The 19,569-nt window shown below is 50.2% G+C and overlaps 1 protein-coding gene across 1 annotated transcript in view; it reads right to left on the bottom strand.

Annotated features, from left to right (window-relative positions):
• Positions 1-667: 667 nt before the first annotated feature.
• The window catches only part of TBC1D16 (TBC1 domain family member 16), a gene marked incomplete at its 5' end in the record, with an annotated part of 24,990 nt that continues 6,088 nt past the window's right edge, over positions 668-19,569 (bottom strand). Inside the window, 9 exon segments of the mRNA XM_082008067.1 lie at positions 668-1,090; positions 1,617-1,763; positions 2,305-2,484; positions 3,606-3,792; positions 4,903-5,037; positions 5,833-5,981; positions 6,674-6,841; positions 7,900-8,047; positions 8,841-9,038. Of these exon segments, the coding sequence (XP_081864193.1) occupies positions 845-1,090; positions 1,617-1,763; positions 2,305-2,484; positions 3,606-3,792; positions 4,903-5,037; positions 5,833-5,981; positions 6,674-6,841; positions 7,900-8,047; positions 8,841-9,038 (1,558 nt within the window). The 3' untranslated portion in view covers positions 668-844.

The following is a 19,569-nucleotide window of genomic DNA, read 5'->3' as shown; positions in this document are numbered from 1 at the left end:
GCAACAGACTCCCATAAACAAGCGTCTAAAGTCTGTAGTTGTCAGCAGAAAGAAACAGCTTTGCTGTAAAGTCATGAAGAAGTGAACTTTGAAAAGTGTCTACGAAATGACTACAGAAACGCAGTGCTTTAAGACCTGTGGCTGTACACTTTCTGTACAAATGGGAAAAGTGTCACGCCAGCCCGTACACCGTATAAAAGAACCAAAAGGCGAGACACAAGACCTTTAGGTGACCCGCTCTTCCTCGCCAACAAAGCAGACACCTTCCCTGCAATCCCCATGGTCTGCAGTTTTATTTTGGCAGATTATAATTAAAATGGTCTTTATGGCTTTAGAGAGAAGCCACTAAGCTGCACGTTTTGGTTGAAGCAGAAAGTGCATTTGTGTGGTATGCTCTGGATGGAGGGGCATCGCAGAGAGAGGTCTTGCCACAGCTCTGCTCCTTCCACCTGACCCACAAACGCTGCTGGTTGTACTTGGCTCTCCTTAGTGTTCTCGTTTCTCATTAGCAAGTAACAAAGTTCTGGTTGCTAACCAGTCCAATCCCAGAGGCAGAATAAAAAGACCTTGTTAAGAAGTAGAAAAGCTTCGTGTTTCTAACAAAATCAAATCCAAACACGTGCAAACATTGTTCCTGGTTTGATGCGTTTCATCCAGGTTCCACCACCAGTGCGCCGGGATGTGCTTTGCCTGTAGAGTGATTTCATTCCTCGCCCATTCTCCACCTTTCAGTCTTCTCAGGAGTCTTGACAAGCTATCCCTCCATTTTTGCCTTTAAGGTTTTTTTCTGTGCACATCCTTCCTGCCCTTCCCTCTTCTGCTGTCACACCCTGTTCCTCTACAGCTATTTTCGGAAAGCAAAGACGTCCCGTGTTTTCAAGCTTCTTTTGCCTTCGCTTCCCGGTGTAGGAGAAGACACTTCCGCCAGTCCCCCATACGGGCAGCTCTCGGACTCGGGGTGATGGCCAGAGCACTCCACAGCGGGGATGAAGCCACTGTCCCACATTCCTGTCCCGCACAGCTTGCACAGGTCGTGCAGGCTGCAGGGGATGCGGGGTAAGAGGTGGAACTGATAGAGCAGACTCCTTGCCTGGAGGGGAGAGAGAGACAAAGTCATTCACTCCTCAGCAGGGACGAATACGGAGAGCGGGGGGAGCCCATGGCTGCCTGCCCCATCCTCCTGTTTGGCTACCTGAGGAGAGGCAAAGCTTCAGCAAAGGAGCATCGTCCCGGAGACAAACCTGAAGGTTAAAGGAGGCACTGGGGACGCTGCCAGGTCACCGCAGGCTGCGGCACACCCCACGGGCTGCAGCCGCTGCCCGCCCGCGATGCGCTGGGGCCTGCGGCACGACGACGAACGGCTCTGCCGTTTCCCCTCCGTATGTGCCAGGGTTGTCCCAGCCACACCTCTGCCTCCCAAGCACTCTACAGCTACCTCTTATTTCTGCAAGACTCCTTTCCAGGCAAACAGCAGCATCCTACCCTCCCAGGGTAGCTGGGATACAGGAGGGGGATACAGGAGGTGCGGAAGATGAAGCATCAGTCCCTGATTTTTTCAATGCTCTGACTCATCTCTTGGACCTGAGATCAGCCCACACCAGCACACGGGCATTTACCTTCCTGAGTACAAGCTCTCCGTTCATGTGCATAGCCAGGTTGCCAAAATGCAGCAGCATCTGGTCGGTGGGCAGCTGTTGTTCAATGACATCATCCCCATAAATCACCACAATGGCCACACAGATGAAGAGGTGGAAATAGTCAGTCTGCAATGAGAAAACAGTGGCTGGAGTACAGCAGGTGGAGGCAGAGGTCTGGCTTAACCTCCCCACCCGCCACAAGCACGTCCTTAGCAGAGAGTTTGTGCTCCTTCCAGTTTTGCCTAGTGATACCTCAGAAAGTGAGTTATCGGTGAATTCTGAATCACAGCTGAGTCAAAGTCTCTTGCCTTTACAGCACGGCAGCAAGGTTTGGACCACAGCTTTCAAGGCAGACTAGTGATTTTTGGGAAGACATTTTCCAGCTGTGTAAGAGAAGTCTGAACTTCAGAAGTGGATGTTCAGCACTTTCTGAAAAACCTCCTTCTGAAGCCTGGACATCCTCAAGCAGGAGGGGCAAGTGTCCATCCTCCTGCTACACAGATAAACCCCTCTGGTAGTTACAGACCCTCTGTGACACCTGCTTATTTTGGTTACTGTGCTGCTAAGAGCCTTTAAGGAAACTCTGCAACACTCGCTGAGACGGTGAGGATTCGGCAAAGGACACGCTGCTGCCCGTGAGCGCTGTGCCCATCTCCAGATGTCTAACCTGGTAGTGAGCCCAGCACGCTTCCCACATGCGCAAAGCCTCAGCATCTGGAAATTCACGTTTAAAACAGAGGAGGATCCAGCGGTGACAGAAAAGCATCTGCAGGCCATCCTCTCCCAAGGAAGAAAGGTGCTGGTAGAAGCGTGGGTGCATGAGCCGCAGCAGCTCTCGCAGGTACATCTGGAAAAGACGCTCTCGGCTGAGCCCCCACCTCGTGCGCAAGGACTCGCGCCACCCCGGGGAGCCCCCGCACCGCGTGCCAGACCTGGGCTCCCGCGGAGCTGGCCACAGTTCCCTTCTCTGGCAAAAAGCTCCAGCTTTACGGCCCGTTTATTACAGCACAGCCAGGAGCAGGCTTGGATCTACCGTTAAAGGCCAGAGCTCACGGGCCATGGCAGCTATTTCTCAAGGAAGGACAGAGCGTGAAAAGAAAACCCCACGACAGCTATGATGTTGTGAAAAGAAAAAAGGGGAGAGATTCAGGCTGAGGAAAGCGGCTAGAGCCTTAAAAACTAGAGAAAAGAAAGGACATTGCTATCTCTGGCAATATTTCATTTCAGTAGAGGCCGAGCAATATGGAAGTGATTTTGGAAAGCCTGACTATGCAGGCACATTACAGGGCATAAATCTGTACATTAACTAACTGCACCTCACCAGCAGCCTCCCGTGGGGCTTCCACCACAAGTTTACCACTTTAAATTGGTGCCATCATGACCTGGACAGGGTTGTTCAGGTTTAGAATGGATTTTTCAGGATCTTAACCAGAAAAAACTGACATTCATGTTAAAACCTAAAAAGTTTCCATTTTTAAACAAGTTCACCTTATTTTAAGGAAGTCGGCCAGATATATAAGGCATTTAATTTGGAGATAATTTAAAAAATCTATTAAAAATATGAAAACCTTAAAAAAACCCACAAAGAAGAGGGCTGCAGCTCGATCAACTCCTCTGCCTCATTCACACCAAACAGCCCAGAATCAGCACAAAAATGAACCATTGAGTCTTCACTGCCTGACAGAAGTGCAAAGCCAAAGCAAGCAGCATCCCAAATACGTTTGATCGTAAAAGATTCCTTGAATCAGCCCCCTTTAGCACAGCCAAGGTAACTTTACTCTGACAATTTACTGGCTATAACTGCCTCCGGAGTGCCCAAATCACCCAGGTTCAATTGTATCCGTCAGGTGTGATTCGGCACGCTGGAACCCCACAGCCCAGGTAACTGCTTTATGGCATTCTTCTAATTTGACTGGGGAGAGGGGGAGCTAAAGACAGGGCTAAAGGGAGCTCAGCGTTCAGCCTCACCAGCTGCTTCTCCATATCCTCATCCCGGGGCGAGCTGATGAAGATCGTGTTCTGCATCAGTCCTACAAAGCACCAGAAAGTATCCGACTCATCTAGGATCTCTGCCAGGAGTGGGGCAACCAGGTCGGACATCCCCTGGGAGTATCCGATTGTTGGGTTAAATACTGCATAGTTCAGCAAGATCCTCCTGGAGAAGAGATGCAAATGCAGAGGTGAGACACAGAGAGGCCGCGTCACAGCGGAGCGCGGCACCCTTTCCCTTCTACCCCGCCTCCGGCCACACAGGCTGCGTCAGGCAAAGTGCAGAGAAGCAACACATCGCTCCTGCCATCCAAAAGATTAACTTGCAACTGCACCCGGAGGCTTGTGAGCCTTTGAGCACCTGTGCAGCATGTCGCATCCCACAGAATCGCTTTCCCTGAAAGAACTGTATCTAGAAGCATAACAAAGATACGCTAACACTATCCCTAACTGGCATTTTTTAGGATTACAATATTTTGCATTGATCCAGAGCAGCTCCTGGATGGGCAGCGAGAACTCTGAATAGCACACAGCAGCCTAGGGCAACGGATTTGAACAGACCTCCTTAGGCTCCTGTTTTCCAACCGCAGTACAGCCCACTGGGAGCAGTGCAGTAGGAACGATCAACACAGTTCATCTCAGGTACGAAGACACACGACCCTACTGTAAGGTGCTTTAACACATACAGATAAACCCTGCTGCAAACATCAGTCCAGTGAAATAAACTCCAGAAGGTTTTGCATACACAGAGACCAAAATATAAACAGAAAATGAGAATTTAAAACGACTGAGAGGACAGAAGTGAAGGGCCCACGGGAAAAGAGAGATGATGCCTACACACCCATGAGGCTCCAAGCTGTGCTGTTAGAGGAAATCCAGCTTCTGTAGGCACACGTTTACAAGTCACCCATGAAGCAGACGCTGGTGTGCTTATCCTCCAGCCCGCCACGAGAGCCACAGACCCAAGCAGCCGCCGCCGACCCTGCTGTAGCACCCACGACCCTCCCGTAGCCACAGAAGGCTCACACCTCTCGTATGCCTACGTATGCAGGGAAGCTAGGTGATGGGAGCAGTGTTACTATATCAAGAAGCAAATGGCTAAAGCAGCAGCGGAAGCACTGGGGAAGAGGTGCTTGCTTCTGCACCACTTGGTACCAGTCACCGCATGCAGGGTGCTCTTCAGCATTCCCAAGGCAGTGGCCTAGGCAGCCGGGGCCAGGGGTGCTTGCTGAGTTTTCTATACGTTCAGTAGGACACGTTGTTTGGGACACTTCACCTCATAGTTTCCACATTTGGGTTGTCCTCCCCTCGAAAGAACTGGTTGCTGCGGTCAGTCCTCACGACGTCTTTATCTACCGTGAACTGCACTTTACGCCAAAAATCCTTCTGTTCATCTGGAGTCATTGAAAGCCTGAAAATTGAGCAGCAACAGGAGTATGTTATCATATTCCTGAGAGAGGAATATGATTGCCACAAGGATCAAAAAGTCTTAATTTCAGTTTTCAGAGAAAAACTATTTCTATACAGAGTTTTCTCATCACCTGAAAAACAGACAAGCAGGTCTGTCCAGAACAGCAGTTCTTCTGTCCAAACGGATTACTAGAAGGAGCCTCCTGGGTTATAAATGGGGTGACAGGACGTGTTTTCTGCACTAAACTCCACTTCAGAAGCAGTCGGACTCTCCACTGCTCCTTGTGGGTGGCACACCAGAACTCACCTCTCTGTTTTGACTGCTAAGCAATAATAGTGCTGTCCCTCTCCAGCTTAAATGTACCCACAACTAGTTTACAACGTACAGTTCTTGTGGTAATAACTTCCTTGAGTTAGATATCCGTTCTTCTTCCCTATTTTTACATCCAGACCTGTTTATAAAGAAATATAATATCCCATTTTCACCTTCAGTGTTCTCAACCAAGCACGCTAAGCTTGTAGTCTCGCCTGTGAGATAAGCTTCTCTGCGTGGTACCGATGAGCCTGTTTCAAGACCCCAAGTAAGATAATATTTGAGCTATACGGTATTAGCTCCAGACTCTCAAGAGGTCAGCTGTGCCTGTACACCTCCTTTACCACTCCTCTCCCTCCTCCACTCCAACCGGCTTCTCCTGGAGCAGAGGGGCAGAGGCTGCGTCCGCACGTCACCAGCGGTACTGCTGCGATGTCAGACCTGAGGAGAGATGAGCAGGAGAGGGTGAAGCTGGTCTGTTACCTTTTCTCCTGGATCTCAAAGTACTCCTTCCTCTTCTGCAGTCTCAGGGCCTCTCTCTCTTCGGAGGTGGACTCGTAGCTGTAGTAGCGCAGCAGAAAGGGCCACACCTCCCCACGGATGGAAGTATCAATCCCACCAAAGAAAATGGCCTGGAAGAAGGAGCAGAAGTTATGACTGGTACAGTTTTAACGCTCCCCAAAACAGCCACAAGAAACTGGCTGCTGCCGTGCCGTGGTGGCTTTGCAGTTCTTTCCTGACAAGTGACGCCTTGATTCAAGCTCCTGCAATTTGCACATGTTTAGAGGGAAAGTGCTAGCCTTCTATTCCCAGACGAGACACAAATCGGGCTCATTTCAATGTCAATAACCCCCCCTGGAGAGGCTCTATGATTAACGTGTCGTTCTCATGTCACGGCTTAATCCCCGATCTTGGAGACGCTGCATTTCACTGCAAACTTCTCTCTCAGGACCCGGACCCAGTGCTCCCCCGCAAGCCCTGCATTGTTTCACCCAGTAATCTCAAATTTTCTTTCTTTGATTCGTTCACACTGCATTTTGCAAACATGACTAGCACCGGACACTTCGGTTTACTGATTCCAACCGGCAGCAGAAGCCGCACGGCTCGGCCTCCTCGGTCGGGGGGATGCTCTCCCACCCTGCCCATCGCAGCCCCATCCGCAGCCCCGGCGAGACCTCCGGCCGGGCTCCACACGCCGGCCCGCAGGCTCTCGATGCCCAGTGCTCGCCCCCAGCATGGAAGCAAACCCTCGCAGCTCCCACCTGGGGACGGGCACCCTGCGGCAGGAGAGAGCGGATGGAAACGGCAGCAGCCACCACCTCACCTTCTGCAGCTTGTACTCCTCCTCCACCTGCCCGGACCCGTTCAGGTGATGGAGCCAGGCAGACACGTCGAGACGCCTGTGCGTGTTCTCCTCCGGGTGGGTTTCTGAGGAGGGCAGCTTGGGGCGGCGGATGGAGAACTGCATACATGTTTTCTCATCGGCAAGCTGCTGAACGGGGGAAAAAAACCCAAAAAACTGGAGGCAGGAGCCAGGGACGGCAGCAGAGGATGAAACCCAGCAATTTTCAGAGTGGGAAAACCTTTTTGCACGGTTCACGTAGGATTAAGCACTGAGGCGCTGCACTTGGGGAGGTATTTTTTTTTTTAAATTCCAACCATTACAAATAGCAAGAGTGATTAGAATAATTAAAAATCTGAGTACCACAAAACAGCTTCATCTTAAAAAAAAAAATTGCTTCCATTCCTCCCCCAATCTTATTCCTGACCTGAAACTGAATTAATGCTGCTTACAGCAAAACTTCACCCTGCCAGGAATGCCTGCAATAAATTACATATGATTGGCCATATACAAAGGGATTGCTGTTAGGCAAGCAGGGAACTGCACTGCCAGGCTCTCTAAGGGCACTCATGATCCCAGTGCAAGGCTGCAGCTGACATTTAATTTAAAAATCAAAGGTTGTTCAATGCAAAAAGTGAGCCCATGCGACCATAATAAGAAAAGCAGCAGGGGGCTCTGTGGGAAGGATGGAAATTTAAAAATCACTGTTTCTAATAAGTACATACAGTATCTTAAACAGATAATTAAAGAGCTCTTATCACATTTGTATGAAGATTGAACAAAATATGGCAGGATGCCTTGTCAAAACATTTTCCGGTGCAGTGTGTGACGCTTCACAAAATGGATGAAAGACTCTGTCAGAATTTCAGACCTACCACTGCAGATTTCCCAGCCACCTTACACGCCTAAAGCACAGTGCTGACCCGTTGGGTCTAGCAACATAACGACCTAAGCAAGTCTTCTGGATTGTCTTCCCCTGTATTCCACAGGCAGAACGGGAACGGACGTGGGTAAGAAAGCACACGAGAGACCTCGCGTCCGACTCGCCATTGCATCCCAAACAACATCCAGCACATTGTGGCTTTCTGCCGGACTTGGTGGCGTGAACTCATCGCTTCATTTCGCCAACACACTCCCCTGGCTAGAAACCTAAGTGTGAAACGTCTGCTGGAAAACCCCTCTTTGCTCGACGAGCCTTGCTCAGGTACCTGGTCCTTGAGATGTGTCTCCGTGCAGTACTTCCATTGCTGAAACACCTCGGACAGTTTATCCAGGCCACCGTGGTGAAAATGGAAGATCTTGTACTGACTCTCCCTGCTCGCAACAACCAGCTGTCCGCAGGTGCACGCCTCATCGCTGTGGGACAAAACAACGGGGAAGAACAACCTGCATTCATCGCCCGGGATAACGAGGGGCCCAGCGGGAAGCGGGGACGTCAGATGAGACAGAGTGGAAAGCAAATTACAAAAAAGTGTAGCACCAAGTTGTCCCTTGAAACAGGGCACAGAAGTAATTGTACAGCTCTGGGACTCAGTGATCCTTATAGGTCCCTTCCAGCTTGAGATATTCTATGACATGGCTATAGTGACCGTTTTCCCCAAGAAGCCCCACCCATGCCTGGTAACTGCACTCTTTTACCCTTCTACCACGTGAAGGAATTAAATTACTTCTCTGGAGAACAACCACCCAAGAAGTCTGCCCCAGCAACATCGAGGCAGAAGACAAAGTCAGCTCCTAGACATGAGTGGACTTGGTCGCACACAGCATTGTCTAAAGAAGTGAGAGTGAAAAGACAGACTAAAATGTTTTTAATAATTTTTGTAATAATGTGGAAGATAACGGAAAAGGTGAAAAGCAGCAAGAGCCTAGAGGAGCCCTGGTGAGGGGCACAGATAAAGAGAAGCTTTCCACACCTCCAGGTTATTTTAAACATTTTTGGTAAGATAGCTAAGAGCAACCTTTACCTTACTAGGGAAAAAAGTCCTTTAGGCCCCATAACTGTAATTCAGAGGCTCTCCTTGGGAAGGCTGGCACTTGCTTTCCCGGAGACAACCATTAGGGAAAGACTTCCAAGGAGGACTGCAGAAGCCATCTGCCCCCCCAGAGCCCAGCACACACTGATCCAGAGCACACACAAATAATACGTTACCTAAAGAAGAGGCGAAGGGATCTCATTTGTCCCAGGTCCACTCTAAAGACACCACAGACCTGCTCGAGGGCAAATACTTTCTGCTGTTCGTCCCATCTGGTGCTCTGCATTTGCCCATTATTCTCCTGGAACCGGGCGCTGGCGTCGAGGCTGGAGGCAGGGCTGGTGGAGCAGGTCATGCGATTGTCACACGTGTCCCTGCAGACAAGAGCGTGGAGGAAGAAAGCCCCGCAAGACGACTGCAGTTACACGCAATAGCCACAGATGCTCCATGTTAAAAATCTTTTGTCCGAGCTCTGAAATTGGAATTCAGTGCAGGTCTAAGAAGTCAATAATCGATGGCCCACAGAAGAGATTAAATTATTTTTATTCAAATTAATTCCCTACCATCCCAAAAACAATTGTGTTTTCGGTCTGTTCCTGAATTCCACACAGAACCGGGGAGAGCAAAACCCATTCCTCAAAACACTGACTTTTGAGAAGGGAAAATTAAGAAGCCCAGTGTGGGAAGAGCCCAGACTGCTCCGAGGAACGGCCCGTCCCCTGCTCCTCCATCGCAGCACAAAGAGCGCGTTGGGGAGCCGGTACAGCAGGCACCGGCGGGCCCTCCAGCCCACGCCGCAGCGCCCTGCGCTGCAGGACCCCTTCAAACCGTTACGCCTCTGGGACTGACGACCCCTCGGGATCGAAAACCTCGGGCCGTTCAAAAAACATAACTTCCCGAGGAAGAGACTGCTTGCCCCACCGCTCCGCAGCATGCCGCACCGGGGACAGCAGGAGTGAGCGCATTCAGGCTGCAGCATTGACTAGTGATCTCATCTGGCAGCTTCCCTCGGCGACCGCAAGATCCCACGATATTTCCTCGGAACTCGAGTTTCTCATTACGCCTTTGCAAGTAATCCCTGACAAGCCTGGATTCGTGTGTATAAACTTCGGACAAATGGTTTGCGCTTGCAAACTTGAAACTCTGGAGGGTTAAGGAGCGGGAAATTACACGTGAGCTCCTTAACCCACTGTGAAGTAAGGAAAGAGAACCCAAGCGTTTTCCAATACGCCAGGAGCTCACTGCGCCGCAGACACTCACCTTTAAGAGCACACTGAGTTTAGATTAAAAAAACCCACATGCCCGCCACCAGCCCCGATCCCAAAAGAAAAATATCACTGCTTTGAGAATTAAGTGAATCTGAAACTGTGACCCCTTGATTCTTAAAAAGGCCAATACATGTGAACAATCTCAGTGCAAGCTCTGAATGGGTTCCGCTGTGAAATCGGGGTTTGCAAAACAAGGCAAGTAGCAGGTATAAAGACAGCCCCCTGCAATGCCACTTTATGCAATGTTTTCTAATCCGCTTATCTAACAATGTAGGCACTGAACGCTGAAAATCACACACTCAGCATGCATCTGCAGCACACCACATCAGTATGCTTTCCAAGCCTGGCTCCAGTGCCTTTTCCACAGGGACGAGCCTTATTTGCAGCATCTACCCATGGTTCAGGTCATTGCATTCCAATGGACAGGTCTCCGGACATCCCAGTTAGTTGTGGGTTAAATTTTTAGCCAAGCCCCCGCGAGCCGCCCAGCTCAAGCGTACGACTCAAAACCTGAGCGCCCACACGCATGGGAAATAAATCCCCGAGCCCCCTTCTCTACTTCTGCAGCGTTATGCAGAGGAGACGAAGTCTGTTTTACTTTCAGCTAAAAGGGTGGCTTCGCCACTCGGTTCATGAAGTTCTGCTGCTCCCTTTTTCTGAAAGCAAGCATCAGAGCAAAACTTACATTCAAGCCATGCGGAGGCTGAGGTCTTAGAAGTGGCATGGCAGCCTGACCATGCGAGCAGGGATCGTACGACACACCCAAGCTCACTCAGGGAGGAACGACCGCAGTTTTTCTAGGGTAGACACCGGGATACTTCCAGTCTCAAGCGCAGCTATACGCCATCACCGGCACCTTGTGAACTTTTCCATTAAAATTGTACTGGCCTTTGTGATAAATCAAGTGTTACTTTCTGATAAAACTGCAAAATATAGCCCTTTCCTACAACACTCAGTATCTCATGCTAATGCAGAAGTAATAGGAGTCCTGGTAGAAGACACTTGTGCTGGACTGCTCGCTACAGGCAGCTGGTATTTATGGAGCAACACTTCGTAACAGCCACAGCTGGTTACGCAGGATTTTCCTGGAAGAGATGACTCAAACTAGCTCAAAGACTAAGCAGAGGCGACCAATTTTCTAAAACTCGTGCAAAGACTAACCAGCCCGTACGACAGAGGGCTGGGACGCGTTGTCTGTGCCCATTCTTCAAGAGCATCATCTCAAACGACCAGTTGGCAGAGAGGCGACTGCCAAAAAATGATAGTTACCAGCAGAGCTGGGCAGGCTCGCTTTGATCCCACGGAATCCTGTGGCTCCTCAGTACGGGATGCTATTGCCAGCTGCAGTTCCTTTCGCTTCAGATACACAAGTAGCTACCCGAAAACTCGGAGGCTGGAGAGCCCAGGCACAGAGGTGCTGGCAACGTTCTATCTTCTGGAAATGCTTCTTCAAGACAAGTATTTACAGGTCATGTTTGGTCACTAGTGGCAAGCTTGCACACGCACGCAGCACGCACGGAAGCAAGCCGAAGCAAGGCGTGTAAGTGGATTTACCCTTTCTGGACAGCAGAAAGCCAGTGAGTGTAAGCACCGTGCCTCAGAGTGAGCAGCCCAGGGAAATTCCAGATTGATGTAGAAGATGAAATCTGAGCGAGACATCTGTGCGCCCTGTGCCCTTTGGAGAGGCTGATAAACACATACGTTCACACACGGTATAGATGCAGTGAGTGTACCACCTCATACATTGGTGCATACTTAGTCACTGTGGAAATTAAGGAAAAAAACTCACTGCATTTAAAATTACTTTTTCCTGTATATATTGACTGAAAAAAAATCGAAAAGATTCTAATCTGTCGGACTACTTTTAGAAATAATCTCAATATTGAGATCATTCAGTACTTAAGTAACAATAAGTAGTATGATCAATCCTAATTTTGTGGATTTTGGGCAGTCCTCTAAATATGCACATAAATATACACAGATGCAAGGGAAGAATTCTACAACCTACTATTTATCAAAGTCAGACTATTATACCTGTTAGATGAGGGATTTATACCGGAGTGCCCTGCAAAAGCAGGGAGCTGAAGCACTGCAAAGCAAAGAGCTGGAGGAACATTCCAGAGAGACTTTGGGTTGTGGGATCCAGGAAAAACAAAGCGCCAGCTAGTATACAGCACTGCTCAGCAAAACAAGAGAACAAGTGCGATGGTCCGTGGGAATAAAAGGGACAGGGGAAAAAAAAAAATTAGGAGGATTAGCAAAACCTGAGGCAGGAAACCCACGGACATACTCAGGATTCCACTAAAGCCTTTTCCCCTTACTGAAGTCCCATTACTCTTTCGTCTCAAAATACATCTCATTCTTGCTGGTGAGCAAGGCCGGGTGGTGATGTATTTTCTCCACTCAACAATCAACTACAGCAATCACCATACCTACACTCCTCGAGCTTTTGTAGCCCCTAAGAACGCAAGCGCTTGTGTAAGGAAGGCGGCCACCGTCCCCCTCCCACCGCCGGGGAACTGCCTTGCGCGCCCGATCCGAGGAGTGAGACTTTCGGCGTGCGGTAACGTAGTAATGGGACCTGACTTACTGTTCGGCCAAAGCATCTGTACACACCTACAGCAGAACGAGAGCTAAACCCAATTATTTCTGTAATGGAGCCAGGGCAGAGCCTTGCACCAATTACATGGGCAGACTGTTTCAGCAACAAAGACCTAATAACTCATTTTACGACATGATGTGACAAATGTAATTATAAGAGGGAAAGGGGCTGAAGATTATAGCCATGATGTGGCAGTACCTGAGCTGTCAGCGCGCACCACCCGATTCCCAGAGAGCCTCCTGCAAGAGCCAAACCCTCCGCAGTTGGCTCTCCATCGCCAGCGCACTAAAGCACGCCTTCGCTAATAACAGCGTTCCTTACGGCTTGAGCCGTCCCTGCGCGCTGGCTTGTGAAGCATCATTTACAGACAATAAGTATCATCATAATGTATGAGCATCCATGTAATGGGAATTACATGCCCCTTTTCCTCCCCAGGGGTTAGCATTTCTCTGTTTCTCCACTACTCCCCACAGGCACTGACCTTCTAGGTTCCTCCTCTTTCCAGCAAGGTGAAATAGCTCATAGCACCATCAGCTGCCTAAAACATCTAAGACAGAGAGCTTCAAATAAATAATCCATCAATAAAAGTTCAAAACCATCCTGAAACGCCTAAAAATTCAGTGTAGTGACTGTAATAAAGGGAGGTAGCATCAGGCAGCCAGAACCCAAATCTATTGTTCTGATTAAAAAAAGTGTCCTTGACAATATACATACATCATGAACTGTGAAACAGGCTGACTTTCAGTGACATATAAAAGATGTGCAAAAGAAAACAGATTGGTAATTTGGGATTAAAAAAAAACTTGTCAAAATATTTCTGGCCGTTCCCAGTTGCGCTGTGGAGAAGGACTGGAAGGACATCGCGGGACGGCACCACCACCAGAGCAGTGTGGCCACACAGAGCCAGGCATGGAAACGCTGCAGTCGCACCAGCTACTCGCATCTGATCAGCACAGATGTGTAACGAGGTTAAAAATTGTGTTAAATTCATCCTTTGGCTGAAAATATTTGGAACTTGAAGTTCCTTTGCCTCAGAGAGCCCAAACAGAATTGTTTTACACTGACCTCGGTGAATAGGGAAAAAGGTGTTAGATAGTCTGGATGAAAGAAGCTCTGAAATTTAAACCCAGAAGTTCTGAAATCAAATCAAAACATCCTCATGTGGAAGCATATCTGTATGTCCACAAACACGTGTGGAAACAAACCCAACAATTCTCCCTATTTGTTCAGGAAACCTGCGAAAAACTGCCCAGGACGTTACAGTACAAAGTACATGAATGTCAACATGGACTTTCCAAAACCCAGCTCCACAGGCTTTCCATTGATCTGTTTGCTTTCAAAACATAAATTTCCCCATGTTGAACTGCACTAAATGCTATTTAGTAGCTAATTAACTTTCTGTGCTGAAAACCTCCTGTAATTGCACTTCTTTCACCTTCCTTAGCCTGCGTCCTCCAGGGAGCCGAAGCTGTCCTACGGCATTCGTTCTGCTCATCTCTGTCCCACAGGCACAAGGTCCTTCCTGACGCCAGGCTGCCAGTCACGGCTGCAGAGGTCACTGGAGACCACATCGGGAGCATGCTGCCTCCGACAAACTTGCTTTGCTTCGCTTGCCGTAAAGGGAAAATAAAAGGTTATGAAAACTAATTGTACCCTTTCATGCCCGGCACCAGGAAGCAGATTCACGGCGCTTCTAAAAGCCAGCGTACTACTGTTAGTCACTCCTCGTATTGTTGGTGTTATTAACGATATCCAAAGAACAAGCTGTTTACACCTTGAAAGCGCTGGAATCCCTCCCTCCGCTCACACAGGAAAGGAGCAGAAGAAGGCTTGTGGTTACCAGCCGTCTACACACTGGCCATCTCGCCGTCGCACGCTGCGGGGAGGGCAGCAACTTCTGCGCTCCCGCTCTGACCTTGGGCTGTAACAGCAAGTTCACGATCGGGGCCGGGGCCCTGAATTAACATCAACTCTGCGAATAAAACATTTTAACACAATGAAACGAGGGACTCGAGGAAACCCGATTATGCAGCTTTGCCTTCTGATAGGTGTAATTGGTTTGTCCTTGAGAAATAAAGATCAAAACGATTTGTTATGCTTTATGGGGCTATTGCAACCCGCTTTTACAGCACCCTGACCTCCTTCCCCGAGCACACACGACCACCCAGCGCAGGCAGAGCACGCAGCGTCCACCTCTGCCCCAAACATCGCCCCAAATCTGGGCGGACAAAAGCCAACCTGTGCGGCGGAGCGGCCGGCGCCCCGGGATGACCCACCGCTGCGGCGGCGCGGGGTGCTGCCGTGCTGCCCCGCTCTGCCGAGGCGGGCGGCAGCCGAGCGAAGAGCCTCACTACACTGGGGGCTTTGTTGCTCCTAATTCATTCCTCCAAGTCCTCGTGGCCTGAAGGGAAGCCGAGCGATTTCAGCCAGCAAGAGGGGGCATTAGAAAAACAGCCCCGCTCACCTCCAAAGGGCTCCCCCCGAATGCTGTAAATTAAACCAAAAGGAAAACAAAATAAACTGAGAATTCTTGAGTTAATTATTTTGAATGTAAATGGGCAGGGGGAAAAAAATCAGAAGCTTGTAGTGAATTACTGTGTGTGTTAATCTCTTTTACCCAATCACACCCCGGAATGTGACACACATGTACCGTCAGTTAAAAGACAAGCAAGCTGTTTTTCACGGATGAGGCTTCCAGGCAGGTGTAGGCGACTTAGGTAAAACCCAGGCAAGGTTCTTCTCTGTGACTTCTTGTTGCAGCGAGGCAGCGGGGGCAGAGTTAGCCGTTCAATGCTTATGAATAAAATACACATAGCTCCCGAGAAGCCAAACACAACAGATCATTTAGAGCCGAGCGTACGCTGCTCAATGATGCAAATGTTACCTTCATTTTAAGGAAGGAAAATATTCCAAAAGCTGAATGGCAGATTTTTACAATCCATACAGAGAAGGGGCACCTCATGCCTAGGCTTTAGCTCATTAATAAATCAATCGAAATGCAACACTTAAAAAAAAAAAATTCCTTAGATGGAAAAAGTGATTTCTCAGCAAAGCTCGAAAAAGAATGTTTGCTTTTCAGCCTATTCCAGACTGGAAAAGGGGACCTTTCTTACCAGTGTTTATTTTATATTTAAAATCAATGGATTATTTTGCTTTCTCCTTCCAGTTCTATCCATGCAAAAATAAAATTCTGCACTAATTATGCTAATTACAATCAAGCCTTCAAAACCCCGGTCCCTTGAAAGCCCTGAAGATCACCTTTGTTCTTATATCCTTGGCTCTAAGCAATGAATTGGGAATTTCAGGGGGACTTTTTACTGACAAAGTTAAGCAGCTCCCTGGACTCTGCACTGCTGCTGACCCAGTATTAGCTGAGCCAACACCACCCAGAGAGAATTTCCCTGTTTCCACAATACAATGCGGGTTTCCCAAGGGGAGAGCTTTCTTCAAGTAGCAGAAAAGGGAGAGGAAAAAGGAGAGCTGACTAAAAGCATGTTTCAGAGTTATTGTAAATGCTTAATGCTGTTATAATTGCGAGGACCGAGCCAAGAAGACAGAGACTATGCAGATTTATTTGCATATACTGTGGTACTTCTTAGCGGGGACATGCTCTTTATTTTGATCCAGTTAATGCAAATCTTCCCCCACAAAGCTGTGGATACCCGCCAGCACCGTTTCTCTCCACTCTCAGGCTTTCCGGGCGTTACGAGCCTATAAACAAGTAACAGAGCACGCAGGGCGATGCTGGGCGATGCTGGGCAGCGGCACGGGGCGGGCACAGCCCCGCGCCCCGCGGGAAGGGGAGCCCCGCGCCCCGCGGGAAGGGGAGCCCCGCGCCCCGCGGGAAGGGGAGCCCCGCGCCCCGCGGGAAGGGGAGCCCCGCGCTGCCGGGCAGCCCGCCCGCCCCCGGGGCAGCCCGCCCGCCCCGCCAGCCGCTGTGAACGAGTCCGTCTCGCTGCAGCGCACAAGCGCGAGCGGGGCCGCGGCACCTCGGCCTGGCTGCCCCGGGGCGGCCGCGCTGTGCCCGCGCCCGCGGCCAGCGGCGGCTCTGCTGAGGGAGGCCGCGGCCGGGAAGGAGACGAGCGCCGAGCGGGTCGCGGGTGCGGAGCCAGGGGTGCGGAGCGGGGCGGGGGTGCGGAGCCGCGGGTGCGGAGCGGGGCGGGGGTGCGGAGCCGCGGGTGCGGAGCGGGGCGGGGGTGCGGAGCCGGGGGTGCGGAGCAGAACCGGGGGTGCGGAGCCGCGGGTGCGGAGCGGAGCCGGGGGTGCGGAGCCGCGGGTGCGGAGCCGGAGGTGCGGAGCGGGGCGGGGGTGCGGGGCCGGGCGTGCGGAGCGGGGCCGGGCGTGCGGAGCAGGGACCGCGCGGCCGCGCCGCCGGGCAGAGCCCGCCCCCTGGCGGCCGCGCTGCGCCTACTGCCCGGCCCCGCGCCCACGGCCACGGGGCCCCGCTCCGCGGGCGCTGCGGGAGCGAAGCCGCGTCCGAGGCGAGAGGGGAAGGCCTCCCCTCCGCCTAAGCAAGGGGGAACAACGCCCGGCGCTCCGGAAACCTGGTTCCTCCCTGTTCCTCCATCGCTCCCGCTCGTGGGACCTCTTTCTGGGGCATCTCCTGCTCTCATCACGGACCATTCCTCCCCGACATCCCACATCCAGAGCTTCACGGCCCCACTAGCTGCAGCTCCTGATCGCGAGTTAGCTGTCACTATGCTCTTCCACAGAAATCTGGCAGCGAACCAAGGGAGGGGAAAAACAAACCTGCTATAATTAATGTTCTTGCTGTTCAAATATTTATATGAAGCAAGATAGAGCCGTATGCCTCCGCCATCTCTTGGATCTGTCCAACCTTCTCAGCTTTGCAGCCGGGAACAACTTTAATTGATTACACTGCTGACGGCAAACGGTGAAGGCCAGCTCCTCTTCCCAGCACCCGGCTCCGTGCAGACCTCCTGACAGGGCTGCCTTAGATCAAGTTTACACCGACCCCACGACTCAGAGAGAATGGAAAAAGTACTATCCTTCTGTTGGAAGAATAATTTGGGGATATTTTTTTCCTGGGCATGGGTTTGGGTACAAATGGAATTAGGTGCTTCGGCTTCTTACATCATAGATTGCACTAGTTCAGGCAAGGTCCTGGGAATTGGAGCCTGAAGCAGAAGCAGCGAGGCACTCCATGCACTCACCCCCGAGGCTGAAATAATCAAAAGATAGCATGACACAAGATGCTGGAAGAAGTTACAGGAGATGTGGAAGTCTGTGGCCAATTCCCCTGGTCCTAAGAATATAATCACTTCTGTTACGACATGAATTCCCAACCTCTTCATGACTCCAGAGCTCCTGCCAGGTTGCACTAATTTCAGCTCATTTCCCCTATAATTTTGCCTCCTGTTTATTCTGCAGAGGTCTGAACAGCACTAAGCCTTTCAGGTGAGCTGCCAAAACAACATGATGCAACACCATACGCTCTGTTACCACCAGCTCCTGCAGCTGCTGCCACCCTCCGCAATGCTGCGCCTCCGCGCCCTCGTGAGGAGGTAATTTATTGATTAGCTCCCCGGGAAGAGGCTTAATAACAGGACGTGCAACACACCTGTAAAAATTGCATCAACTGCTATGCCAAAGGAGTTTTTCCTTGTGTTGTGTGCTTTGCCTAGACCGTTCTGGTATGTGAATTCATGTCTGCTGAAGAACATGGGAACTGTACCATTGTAGCTCCGTTACAAAAACATTTCATTATATTTATTACTGGCTGCTAAAATTATCACCCTCTTATGAAAGACGTTTCCTCTGTGCATCGATATCCATGACCACATTGGTCACATCATTTCTGCTTGTCCTTTAAAGCAAGTGCTGTGGAAGCACGAGCTGATGACTGTCCCATCCCCTGCGGGACTGTTCGCAGAGCTCCAGCCTCTGGCCAGATGTTGCCCCAGGCTCCACTCATACAATTCCACCACCAGGGCTTCTCTGTCCAAATTCTGACTGTCTCAACCAACATCCCAGCCTGAAGTTAGTGAAGGAGCCAATGCCAGCGTTTATTTGTCCTCTTCAGCATTTTGGTATGGTGCTAGTCAGGTAACAGCAATTGCAGTTTATTACCAGAGTGAAAAGCCTTTAGCAGCCCTACCACCCATTGCTAGGGAAAGCTCCTGTTAACCAGGGATCACTCTGGCATGGCACAAAAAAGCCAAACCAAACCAAACCCCCAAAACAAACTCCACTTAGAGAACACTAAGTTCTTCCACAGCTGATTGGTATAGATCAGAGGTCATGGTCAGTTAAAATAAGTTCAGAAGCAGCGGTTGAAAGACATTCTATAGGTGTCAGATGCTGTTTGGTCACCAGGATGTAACAAAAGGCTTTTAGTTTAACATTACCGATGGGGAAAATGGAAGCTGAGTAATTTAGCAGGGTGGCAGCAAGCCAAAGCTGGGTATAGAGTACAGTTGTCCTGAATTAGTGCCCTTCGGACCACAAGGCAAATGTTCCCTGGCAGACAGCAAACCGCGCCGACAGGGGAGAAAAGGAACAGACTGGGACGGTTTTATTTCCAGTATCCCTCCTTTCCTACAGAAACACAGCCAGTGACAAAGCCTTTATCAGCACAGGCACTTCCCACATCCCACATCAGCTACCTCCCTGCGGGAGCCATGTACTGTGAGCAGAAAGGGGCCCCCAAAGTTAACAGGGACACAAACCCTGAGACAGCAAAACCACCTTTCCACCAGAGATGAGTGCACTATGCAGAAGCGCCAGGCTTGTCTAAAAAGAGAAGCAAGAATGCGTATGCTGGCGATGGGACACTCCCCTAGCTCCTAGCCTGAGGAATTGTGTAAATGGGAGGAAAGCATCGATCGCCGCATGGGATCCCTGGCAGCCTTTCAAACTAAGAAGCGCAGAGGAAAAAAAACCCAAAAACAATGGATACATTTTTATTTCCTTATGTTCTACAAAGTGAGTTGTTGACTTAAAATGACTGACTCATTGTGTGACTCAAATGCTTCCAAGCCTACCTCCCTTCTTCCTCCCTGGCCCTGTTCGGCG

Source organism: Phaethon aethereus (assembly GCF_964289735.1).
Source record: "Phaethon aethereus genome assembly, chromosome: 18".
NCBI classification, from domain to species: Eukaryota; Metazoa; Chordata; class Aves; order Phaethontiformes; family Phaethontidae; genus Phaethon; species Phaethon aethereus.
Note: the sequence above shows the minus strand (reverse complement) of the source record. Positions and strands in the feature narration are given on the sequence as shown.